At 41.1% G+C, this 12,610-nt stretch overlaps 1 protein-coding gene across 2 annotated transcripts; it reads right to left on the bottom strand.

Annotated features, from left to right (window-relative positions):
- Nucleotides 1-3,703: 3,703 nt before the first annotated feature.
- LOC135090657 (uncharacterized) lies at nt 3,704-10,283 on the bottom strand. 2 transcript variants are annotated; one of them, XR_010262072.1, is made up of 6 exons: nt 9,466-10,283; nt 8,414-8,620; nt 8,192-8,298; nt 7,512-7,700; nt 7,274-7,417; nt 3,704-6,165 (listed from the first exon to the last, which is right to left on the bottom strand). XR_010262072.1 is itself a non-coding variant. In XM_063987610.1 (4 exons), exons 2-4 carry the CDS (start codon nt 7,770-7,772, stop codon nt 5,751-5,753), a joined length of 471 nt encoding a protein of 156 aa, XP_063843680.1. In that variant the 5' UTR covers nt 7,773-8,620; nt 9,466-10,283; the 3' UTR covers nt 3,704-5,750. The 2 variants fall into 2 exon arrangements, 1 of the variants encoding a protein (XP_063843680.1); XM_063987610.1 differs by having other exon boundaries at nt 3,704-5,816; nt 7,512-8,620.
- Nucleotides 10,284-12,610: the final 2,327 nt, after the last annotated feature.

The following is a 12,610-nucleotide window of genomic DNA, read 5'->3' as shown; positions in this document are numbered from 1 at the left end:
AAGCAAAGTTATTGGAGATATTTTTGGCTAGATGCCAGAAATCACGAGGGGAGTTAGATCTTGAAAGGTTTTGACATTTTCTGTTAATGACTTAGAAGGTTTAGGACGAGAAAAAGAGTGAGGAATGTACGCCTCCATGCCAGACACTATCACCTCTGTTATGCGCTCAGCACACAAAGACGGGTCTCTGACACGGAAGCAGTAGTCATTCCAAGGAAAATCAGCAAAATAACTCCTCAGGTCCCCACAACTGGCAGAGGCAAAACGCCAGAGGCACCTTCGCTTAGGGGGATCTTGAGGAGGGATTAGAATGATAGGACAAGATAAAGATATGAGATTGTGATCGCAGGAGCCCAACGGAGAAGAAAGGGTGACAGCATAAGCAGAAGGATTAGAGATCAGGAAAAGGTCAAGAATGTTGGGCGTATCTCCAAGACGGTCAGGAATACGAGTAGGGTGTTGCACCAATTGCTCTTGGTCATGGAGGATAGCAAAGTTGTAGGCTAGTTCACCAGAATGGTCAGTGAAGGGAGAGGAATGCCAAAGCTGGTGGTGAACATTGAAATCTCCAAGAATGGAGATCTCTGCAAAAGGAAAGAGGGTCAGAATGTGCTCCACTTTGGAAGTTAAGTAGTCAAAGAATTTCTTATAGTCAGAGGAGTTAGGAGAGAGGTATACAGCACAGATAAATTTAGTATGAGAGTGACTCTGTAGTCGTAGCCAGATCGTGGAAAACTCGGAAGATTCAAGAGCGTGGGCACGAGAGCAGGTTAAGTCATTGCGCACATAAATGCAGCATCCAGCTTTGGATCGAAAATGAGGATAGAGAAAGTAGGAGGAAACTGTCAGTTGCCTCAGACACCTGAGTTTCAGTGAGGAAAAGAAGATGAGGTTTAGAAGAGGAGAGGTGGTGTTCTACAGATTGAAAATTTGATCTTAGACCGCGAATGTTGCAGAAGTTAATGAAGAAAAAGTTGAGGGGGGTGTCAAGACACTTAGGGTCGTCGACAGAAAGGCAGTCTGACCTGGGGACATTTATGGTCCCCTCCCCAGATGGGGACTCCGAGGCTGGTGTAGGAGTCGCCATGATGATTTTAAAATTTTTGAGTGAAGGGTGTGTGTGTTATTAGGTGCTTGTAGTTTCGTGTGGAGGAAGAGAGTTGTCTTTAGAGGGCAGGCTGTGACTACCCCCTTGTGTTGTGAGACACAAAGGGAAACGTTCAGTGAGGTCACAGCTGGGTTTAATGATAAGTTCACAGCACCCCCTGAACAGTGCTTTAGACCTCACTGGGAGTAATTATCGTTTCGGCAGGTGTCTACTGCCTCTCTCTCTCTCTCTCTCTCTCTCTCTCTCTCTCTCTCTCTCTCTCTCTCTCTCTCTCTCTCTCTCTCTCTCTCTCTCTCTCTCTCTCTCTCTCTCTCTCTCTCTCTCTCTATATATATATATAGGGAAGAGTTATGGGGGAAAGGGGACAAGGGGTCGAGAGGTGAGGGAGAAGAGGAAAGAGGAGGAGGGAAGGAATGGGAGAGAAGGTAACAGAAAACGGGAAATTTTAACCACAGACTTAGTGAAACGTGGCACCGTATAATTTTCTCCTTATCCTCTAAACCAGTGGTTTCCAAACTGGGGGCCATGGCCCCCGGGGGGGGCCATATAGCAGAATGTAGGGGGCCATAATCTGAGGCTATGCATAAATAAAACCAAAGGAGTTTAGCTTATTGCTAAAACAGCTTTTCACAATAATGCAATTTTCAATTAGTCTACGTATGAATTTTTTAATGTGCATATTATATTACTTCTTTAGTACCATTTCAATAATTATATGAGATTCAGCTAAGGCAAAATACAAATTTATTTATCAATAATTAACAAAAGAAAAAATAACAAATGGAATCAATGAAATTACAGGATTTGCTAGAGTGGTTGTTATATATGGACGTAATGAGTGTAGCACTGTACACACTCACGGTAGTCATGGGTTAGGGTTGTGGGGGAGAGGGGAGGGCATGGACAAGGATCATGTATGAAAGAAAAGTGGGCAACGACCAGAAAAAGTTTGGGAACCACTGCTCTAAACTAGGCTACTACTGCTACTTATACTACTACTACTACTATTACTGCTACAACTACTACTACTGATCTCTCTCTCCCTCTCTCTAGCTTCGTGTTTCTGGTATTAATGGAATACGCAGTCATCAGTGATAATGGGAGACGAATCACACTTACGCAAATTGAAGAACTGCGCAAAGTACGGAAGCGCAAAGATTCATTTCACAACAGTCAAGGTACGTTTGTGTGTTCGTGCGTTTGAATAAGTCATAAATGTGAAGATAGTAAGTTTTGAAATAACAAATCCCCAATTCTCTCTCTCTCTCTCTCTCTCGCAGCAAAGAAGGGCACAGGCCATCAAGGTGGACAGGCTGGCCAGGTATATCTTCCCAATCACCTTTGCTGTTTTAAACTTTATTATCTATTGGGTAACCTTCTGGGAGTACCTGTAGTAGTAGTAGTAGTGTTTGGTTGCAGAATTAGATTACAACAACGATTTATTTATTTTTTTATTTCTTCGGTATTATTCAATTTTTTCTTATTTTAACAACGTTCCTTATTTTTTTCATAATTTTTCATCAATTTCCTCGATTTTTTTTTCAGCATTTCTCCATTTTTTTCAATATTTTTTTCACAATTTTTCTCTTCACCTCTTCTTATTTTCTAGTATATATGTCATGAAAGTAGTAGTAGTGGTGGTGGTGGTGATTGTAGTTGTAGTACTAGTACTAATAGTAGTACTAGTAGTAATGAATATCTATTTACACTTATAAATAAAAAATATAATTTTTTTTTTTTGTTTTAAAATTTGGTGTATTTCTCTCTCTCTCTCTCTCTCTCTCTCTGTATGGCATGTAATCAATAAAACTCGTAATTACAAATAATTCTTTTTATTACTGACAAACATTATCAAGATTACAATTATTATTACTATTATTATTACTGTTATTATTTTTACTGTTATTATTATCAAAAGTTGTAAAGACTGACAGACAGACAGACAGACACAGACAAAAGAAAGATAGAGAGGTGTGTGTCACTTTTGCCCGCATACCCACTACTGTCTGAAGGGGAAATCATACGGAAGGCTGCCAAAATGAGAATATAAACTTCAGGTTGACAAAAAAATGAAAATAAGCGTTGATATAATACAGGATCCTCACCTCTGGCAGGGAGCAGAAAAGGGTGTATTAAGATTTCAGTCAGTTAAAAGAATTGTGATTGCTTTCGTAATAAAAACTTATCCAACAAATAAAGGTACTTCGTCTATTCTTATTCCGAAGGATCGTATATTGATTGATTAACGGTTGTTATAAAGTTAACTGCTCCAGGAATTGAAGATACACCAAGGAGTGGACGAGTTAACGAGGGGGCGAGAACGAGCGGTACAAGTCATAAATGAATAATAATAACAAAAACAACGATAGTATTTAATCCATGAAATAAAACAAACACATCAACACACACACACACACACACACACACACACAGTCATCGATCTATCTCAGTGCGCATACCTGCCCATCACCGCGAGTGACCTAAAAATCTGGAAACAAGCAGGCTACCATGCCTGGAATGGACTGGAATGGCCTAAAATCTGGAAAAATATATCTGTTTTGTGATTCCAGTGAGGTTAAAACGTTTTAAAGTATATTTTCTGACATTTCTCTTAAGTTTATTTGCAGTTAGAGGTGATGTGTGGTTAGAATTGTGATGTGGTAGAGCTGTGGTGAATGTGTCCTGTGGTGGAAGACTGGGTGTGTGGTGTTGGGGGGAGGGGGCAGGAGACAAGGAAAATCAGGTTAGGTTAAGTTAGCTTAGGTATTAATTGTTTACTACTAGTACTACTAGTAGTACTAGCAGTAGTACTAATACTATTATTCCAGAATGCCGAACAACTCCGACATGGTAAAAGGGGCAAGACGACTTGGTAAAAGGGTCAAGCAGTCTTCCTTCCTCTTCCTCTTCCGTTTTTGCCAAATCATCCTCCTCTTCCTCCAAGACCAAAGGAGGAGGAGGAAAACAAGTCAAAGGAGGAAAGAATTCGAGAACGGGTGGAGGTGCAGGGGTGTCATCTGCTGCAGGTGAGAGAGAGAGAGAGAGAGAGCTTGCGTACAAAAAAAATACTACTTCTACAACGGGTGTAGCAGGGACATCTGGCAACACTGCAGCATCCTCCTCTTCCTCCTCCTCCTCCTGCACCTCTTCCTCCAAAGTTCGATTTGTGGGCCAACCCAGCTCGGAGGCAAGACGGTGCTAACCCAACCCAAGCCAGTTATTTCCTTAAGCCCTCAGTGGGAAAAATAATGAAAACAGATGCTTGAAGTGAAGAGATAATTAGAGGAAAATGGAAACGTATTGAAAAGTGTTTATATTGAATTAGAAAGAGGAAAAAAATAGTTTGTGGGGAAATATAGATGAAAAATGTGATTAATTATAAAGTACACAAGTTCTGACCTTTGAGGGAAGAAGGAAAGGGATTAGAAAATTAATTGTGAAGGAAAGATAGACAAGAAATGTGTGATTTTAATAATAATGCCTTTACTATTACTTAGCAAGGAGTGAAAATACTGGTTAACTCTTGCACTAGGGAGGTGGACAGAATAGTGGTGAAGGACTGAGAATACAGATTAACTCTTGCACTAATAGATGGATATCACAAAAAAGTCACTGTTTACTGGAATATTACTGATAAATCAACACTGTTTTCACCCACACAGCATGTAATGACGGTGCTGGAGCTACCCGAGGATCCTGACTACTTCCTTGAAGAAATCTATTGATGCCTCAGTGAACGAGGTTGTTAACGTCGCTTACTCCTTGAAGAAATCTATTGATGCCTCAGTGAACGAGGTTGTTAACGTCGCTAAGCTGCTGCTAACGGCCACGGATGAGGTGAGATCTATTGGTGCCTCCGTGAACGGGGTTGTTAACGTCGCTGAGCTGCTGCTAACGGCCACGGATGAGGTGAGAGACAGAGACAGAGACAGAGATATTAAGAAAAGAATAATATACAAATTAAATCACCTCACCTGACCTCACCTCTACGCCCCCACAGGTACGGAAGCTGATCTTTAACGAGTGCGACATGGTCCTGCAGTGCAAGGTGTGCAAAATTTTGTTCAGTTCGGTCGATAATTTCTTGATGCACAAACGAATTTACTGCCAGGAAGAGTTTGCTGATCGGACACTTCTTCACCGCGTAAGTTGAAACGGTCGATAATTTCTTGATGCACAAACGAATTTACTGCCAGGAAGAGTTTGCTGATCGGACACTTCTTCACCGCGTAAGTTGAAACCCCAAGTAACTTCCACTAACGCGTTAAACACAATAATAGCAATAACAGTTGTAGAAAAATCGTAACTCTTAGACCCTGACAAAAAGTACTGTAACTTCACTACAACCCTCTCTACACAACCCTTCAAACACCAACAGAAGCAACAACACTCGCTACACCACCACTAGCACCCGCACGCCCACCCCAGCAGCATCAGCGGCAGTAGAAGCAAAAATACTAACATTTCTCCAGCTGCTCAGTCACGGCCAACGTGGTGACAAAGGAGGCCTGGCGGATGGGACAGGTGAATATCCAACTCATGGGGCCGTGATGGGAACGCTGGTGTACAGAAAGAGTCTCGGGTGTTGCGAAGCGGGTGTTGCCTGTTGGAAGGTTGTGATTAGGGTGGGGATGGGGGTAGCCTATGGGGCCGTGATGGGAACGCTGGTGTACAGAAAGAGTCTCGGGTGTTGCGAAGCGGGTGTTGCCTGTTGGAAGGTTGTGATTAGGGTGGGGATGGGGGTAGCCTGTCGATCTCTCTCTGAGAGAATTAGCGAAAGAGTCCTATTCCTATGCCTCTCTCTCTCTCTCTCTCTCTCTCTCTCTCTCTCTCTCTCTCTCTCTCTCTCTCTCTCTCTCTCTCTCTCTCTCCCTCTCTCTCTCAGACAGACACTGACACAGTGGACACAGGAGGTGATGAGCCTGCCTCCCCGGCCTCACACTGGGGTCAACTAATCGTTTATCCAACTCCATGTTCTCCACACTGTCTAGCACTGGCTGGACCACCTCCCCGCTCTCTTCCAGGGCCACGCTCATCTCTGACACCGTCAGAGACACCTGCAAGGGAGGGGAGGTTAGGTTATTATCTCTCTCTCTCTCTCTCTCTCTCTCTCTCTCTCTCTCTCTCTCAAAAGAACTCTCAAAAGTCTCTCTCTCTCTCTCTCTCTCTCTCTCTCTCTCAAAAGAACTCTCAAAAGTCTCTCTCTCTCTCTCTCTCAAAAGAACTCTCAAAAGTCTCTCTCTCTCTCTCTCTCTCTCTCTCTCTCTCTCTCTCTCTCTCTCTCTCTCTCTCTCTCTCTCTCTCTCTCTCTCTCTCTCTCTCTCTCTCTCTCTCTCTCTCTCTCTCTCTCTCTCTCTCTCTCTCTCTCTCTCTCTCAAAAGAACTCTCAAAAGAAAACATTTTTAAGTACCGAAAAAAATTAAAATAGAAATACTCTCTCTCTCTCTCTCTCTCTCTCTCTCTCTCTCTCTCTCTCTCTCTCTCTCTCTCTCTCTCTCTCTCTCTCTCTCTCTCTCAAAAGAACTCTCAAAAGAAAACATTTTTAAGTACCGAAAAAAATTAAAATAGAAATACAAGAGACGCTGATAATATAACGATATATTTTTTCATTTATTTTATTAATTTCGAGAACTACAAAAGTTAGAAAAACGTTCAGCTGCCGAGAAAATACTGAAATAAAAATGATCGTAACGTTCAGCTGCCGAGAAAATGATCGTAACGTTCAGCTGCCGAGAAAATACCGAAATGATCATTTTTTTTTTCATTTTCTTTATTATTAAATCGTGTTGTAAACGTTTATAATAAAAAAAAGTTATTTTCGTGTTTTCACTTCATCTATTCATCTGTTTATTCATTTATTATTATTATTACGGTTTCAATTTAAACCCGCTTAGGGAAGGTAGGGGCATCATAGAAAAGGGGAAGGAGGGGCTCTCTCTCTCTCTCTCTCTCTCTCTCTCTCTCTCTCTCTCTAGTACACATGTAAACTTTGCGCACACATAGGGGTGTGTGTGTGTGTGTGTGCGTGTGTGTGTGGAGGGAAGCCGTACATCTGTTGAATTCAAAGGCTACGCAGGCCACAATCCCTCCAACAAGAACAGCAACAACAACGATTCTACTACTACAGTCCCCCCTACAACAACAACAACAACAACAACAACTTACGCGGTGAAAAAGTGTCCGATCAGCAAACTCTTCCTGGCAGTAAATTCGTTTGTGCGTCAAGAAATTATCGACCGAGCTAAACAAAATTTTGCACACCTTGCACTGCAGGACCATGTCGCACTCGTTAAGGATCAGCTTCCGTACCTGTGGGGGCGTAGAGGTGAGGTCAGGTGAGGTGGTGATTTAATTTGTATATTATTCTTTTCTTAATATCATTGTCTCTGTCTCTGTCTCTCACCTCATCCGTGGCCGTTAGCAGCAGCTCAGCGACGTTAACAACCCCGTTCATGGAGGCACCAATAGATCTCACCTCATCCGTGGCCGTTAGCAGCAGCTTAGCGACGTTAACAACCTCGTTCACTGAGGCATCAATGATTTCTACAGAGTAGTCAGGATCCTCGGGGAGCTCCAGCACCGTCATTACATGCTGTGTGGGTGAAAACAGTGTTGATTTATCAGTAATATTCCAGTAAACAGTGACTTTGTGATATCTATCCATTAGTGCAAGAGTTAATCTGTATACTCAGTCCTTCACCACTATTCTGTCCACCTCCCTAGTGCAAGAGTTAACCAGTATTTTCACTCCTTGCGAAGTAATAGTAAAGGCATTATTATTATTATTATTATTATTTTACAAAATCACACATTTCTTATCTATCTTTCCTCCACAATTTTTTAATCCCTTTCCTTCTTCCCTCAAAGGCCAAAACTTGTGTACTTTATAATTAATTAATCACATTTTTCATCTATATTCCCCCAAAAACTATTTTTTTCCTCTTTCTACTTCAATATAAACACTTTTCAATATGTTTCCATTTTTCTCTAATTATCTCTTCACTTCAAGCATCTGTTTTCATTATTTTTCCCACTGAGGGCTTAAGGAAATAACTGGCTTGGCTTGGGTTAGCACTGTCTTACCTCCGAGCTGGGTTGGCCCACAAATCGAACTTTGGAGGCAAAGGAAGAGGTGCAGGAGGAGGAGGAGGAGGAGGAGGAGGAGGATGCTGCAGTGTTGCCAGATGTCCCTGCTCCACCCGTTGTAGAAGTAGAATTTTTTTGTACGCAAGCTCTCTCTCTCTCTCTCTCTCTCTCTCTCTCTCTCTCTCTCTCTCTCTCTCTCTCTCTCTCTCTCTCTCTCACCTGCAGCAGATGACACCCCTGCACCTCCACCCGTTCCCGAATTCTTTCCTCCTTTGACTTGTTTTCCTCCTCCTCCTTAGGTCTTGGAGGAGGAAGAAGAGGAGGATGATGATTTGGCAAAAACGGAAGAGGAAGAGGAAGGAAGACTGCTTGCCCCTTTTACCAAGTCGTCTTGCCCCTTTTACCATGTCGGAGTTGTTCGGCATTCTGGAATAATAGTATTAGTACTAGTACTACTGCTAGTACTACTAGTACTAGTAGTAAACAATTAATACCTAAGCTAACTTAACCTAACCTGATTTTCCTTGTCTCCTGTCCCCTCCCCCCAACACCACACACCCAGTCTTCCACCACAGGACACATTCACCACAGCTCTACCACATCACAGTTCTAACCACACATCACCTCTAACTGCAAATAAACATAAGAGAAATGTCAGAAAATATACTTTAAAACGTTTTAACCTCACTGGAATCACAAAACATATATTTTTCCAGATTTTAGGCCATTCCAGTCCATTCCAGGCATGGTAGCTTGCTTGTTTCCAGATTTTAGGTCATTCCAGTCCATTCCAGGCATGGTAGCTTGCGTGCATCATTCCTAATATTGCTACGAGCCACTGGAAACCTAACTAACGAGTATTTTAAAGCCACTCACGAGATATTGTCAAAATTAAAAGAATCTTAAACCTAGCTGCAATGCTGGATGGGGTCATGGCTTAGCGACAGGCGACAGTTGTAAAAAACGGCTGGATATCCGAATCGGGTTATGTAATTAGTGGGGGTGACAATTGCGGTCACAAATTAAGAAACACTAACACCACGTAACTGTCACTCACTCACCTTAGACATGTGACGTTAATAATTAACAAGTTGATGAAGCAGACCTAAACGTAACTCCACACAGCGTCACACTCACTCACGCACTCACTCTCTCTCTCTCTCTCTCTCACACCACATGACACAAAATACGAACATTTTAAACCACACAACCGACGCTCATTACCTCGCTCAATTTCTCTACACACACACACACACACTGCTTTCACGCACCTTAGTAATATGAAGCTGCTACAGGTGGTGCAACACTCCTTCACGCACCTCTGCACCCCGCCACGCTCACGCACAGTCACTGAATGCGTCACAAAGTGGAATGAAGGCAAGGAAGAGCACTCGCCTCCTGTGCCCGCGGCCGCCCTCAGTAATAGGTGCGTCACGTGACCCTGCGCGCGTGGCTGTCCTAATTATCGCAGGTGACCACTAAACACAATGCACACGTGGTGATGGGACAGGTATGCGCACTGAGAGAGATCGATGACAATGTGTGTGTGTGTGTGTGTGTGTGTGTTGATGTGTTGTTTGTTTTATTTCATGGATTAAATACTATCGTTGTTTTTGTTATCATTATTATTCATTTATGACTTGTACCGCTCGTTCTCGCCCCCTCGTTAACTCGTCCACTCCTTGGTGTATCTTCAATTCCTGGAGCAGTTAACTTTATAACAACCGTTAATCAATATACGATCCTTCGGAATAAGAATAGACCAAGTACCTTTATTTGTTGGATAAGTTTTTATTACGAAAGCAATCACAATTCTTTTAACTGACTGAAATCTTAATACACCCTTTTCTGCTCCCTGCCAGAGGTGATGATCCTGTATTATATCAACGCTTATTTTCATTTTTTTGTCAACCTGAAGTTTATATTCTCATTTTGGCAGCCTTCCGTATGATTTCCCCTTCAGACAGTAGTGGGTATGCGGGCAAAAGTGACACACACCTCTATCTATCTTTCTTTTGTCTGTGTCTGTCTGTCTGTCCGTCTGTCAGTCTTTACAACCTTTGATAATAATAACAGTAAAAATAATAATAATAACAGTAATAATGATAATAATAGTAATAATAACAATAATTGTAATCTTGATAATATTTGTCAGTAATAAAAAGAATTATTTGTAATTACGAGTTTTATTGATTACATACCATACTGAGAGAGAGAGAGAGAGAGAGAGAGAGAGAGAGAGAGAGAGAGAGAGAGAGAGAGAGAGAGAGAGAGAGAGAGAGAGAGAGAGAAGTACACAAAATTTTAACACAACAAAAAAATATATATTACTTTTTTCATTTATAAATGTAAATAGATATGCATTACTACTACTACTACTACTACTACTACTACAACCACCACCACCACCACTACTACTACTACTACTATTACTACTACTTTCATGACACATATATACTAGAAAATAAGAAGAGATGAAGAGAATAGGGGGAAAAATTGTGAAAAATATTGAGAAAATGGAGAAATGCTGAAAGAAATGGAGGAAAATGATGAAAAATTATGAAAAAAATATGAAACGCTGAAAAAATGAGAAAAAATTAAATAATACTGAAGAAATTGAAAAAAAATCGTTGTTGTAATCTAATTCTCCAACCAAACACTACTACTACTACTACAACTACTACTACAACTACTACTACTATAACTACTACTACTACTACTACTACTACTACTACTACTACAGGTACTCCCAGAAGGTTGCCCAGTAGATGAAGTTTAAAACGGCAAAGGTGATTGGGAAGATAAACCTAGCCAGCCTGTCCACCTTGATGGCCTGTGCCCTTCTTTGCTGAGAGAGAGAGAGAGAGAGAGAGAGAGAGAGAGAGAGAGAGAGAGAGAGAGAGAGAGAGAGAGAGAGAGAGAGAGAGAGAGAGAGAGAGAGAGAGAGAGAGAATTGGGGATTTGTTATCATTTCAAAACTTACTATCTTCACATTTATGACTTATTCAAACGCACGAACACACAAACGTACCTTGACTGTTGTGAAATGAATCTTTGCGCTTCCGTACTTTGCGCAGTTCTTCAATTTGCGCAAGTGTGATTCGTCTCCCATTATCACACTGATGACTGCGTATTCCATTAATACCAGAAACACGAAGCTAGAGAGAGGGAGAGAGAGATCAGTAGTAGTAGTTGTAGCAGTAATAGTAGTAGTAGTAGTAGTAGTAGTAGTATAAGTAGCAGTAGTAGCCTAGTTTAGAGCAGTGGTTCCCAAACTTTTTCTGGTCGTTGCCCACTTTTCATACATGATCCTTGTCCATGCCCTCCCCTCTCCCCCACAACCCTAACCCGTGACTACCGTGAGTGTGTACAGTGCTACACTCATTACGTCCATATAACAACCACTCTAGCAAATCCTGTAATTTCATTGATTCCATTTGTTATTTTTTCTTTTGTTAATTATTAATAAAGAAATTTGTATTTTGCCTTAGCTGAATCTCATATAATTACTGAAATGGTACTAAAGAAGTAATATAATGCACATTAAAAAATTAATACGTAGACTAATTAAAAATTGCATTATTGTAAAAAGCTGTTTTAGCAATAAGCTAAACTCCTTTGGTTTTATTTATGCATAGCCTCAGATTATGGCCCCCTACATTCTGCTATATGGCCCCCCCCCGGGGGGCCATGGCCCCCAGTTTGGAAACCACTGGTTTAGAGGATAAGGAGAAAATTATACGGTTCCACGTTTCACTAAGTCTATCGTTAAAATTTCCCGTTTTCTGTTATCTTCTCTCCCATTCCCTCCCTCCTCCTCTTTCCTCTTCTCCCTCACCTCCCCTCCCCTGTCCCCTTTCCCCCCTAACTCTCCCCTATATATATATATATATATATATATATATATATATATATATATATATATATATATATATATATATATATATATATATATATATATATATATATATATATATATATATATATATATATATATATATATATTCCACCTGTTAATAATGTAGAAATGTCAATCTGTTACTAGAACCGTAAAAACACCCTTGAAAACCCGTGGCACTTCAACTACAGCCTTTGGAACGCAGAAATATTGTTAATCTGTCACAAGAACCATAAAAACACCCTTGAAAACCCGTCTCACTTCAACTACAGCCTTTGAAAAGCAGAAATATTGTTAATCTGTCACAAGAACCATAAAAACACCCTTGAAAACCCGTCTCACTTCAACTAGAGCCTTTTGAATCTAGAAATGTTGTTAATCTGTCACTAGAACTTTCCTCTTCTGCTCCACGCAACCTTACATCATTCAACACATCATTTCATTTTACTCTTCCTGTACTTCTTACCAAATTCTGACAGCACGCCCTGTCTGTTGTTTCCTGCTGGCAGCACGCCCTG

The sequence above is a fragment of the Scylla paramamosain genome, chromosome 35 (genome assembly GCF_035594125.1).
Source record: "Scylla paramamosain isolate STU-SP2022 chromosome 35, ASM3559412v1, whole genome shotgun sequence".
Classification (NCBI taxonomy): domain Eukaryota; kingdom Metazoa; phylum Arthropoda; class Malacostraca; order Decapoda; family Portunidae; genus Scylla; species Scylla paramamosain.
The sequence above is the reverse complement of the archived record's forward strand: the minus strand, read 5'-3'. Positions and strand labels throughout refer to the sequence as shown.

Bases quoted from the DNA above. Each gene is read 5' to 3' on its own strand.
- LOC135090657 (XM_063987610.1), bottom strand. From the start codon at position 7,772: ATGGATAGATATCACAAAGTCACTGTTTACTGGAATATTACTGATAAA. The intron at 7,418-7,511 runs GTGAGAGACAGA...ACGCCCCCACAG, and splicing joins TGCTAACGGCCACGGATGAG to GTACGGAAGCTGATCCTTAA. The intron at 5,817-7,273 runs GTAAGTTGTTGT...ACCTTCCAACAG, and splicing joins ATCGGACACTTTTTCACCGC to GCAACACCCGCTTCGCAACA.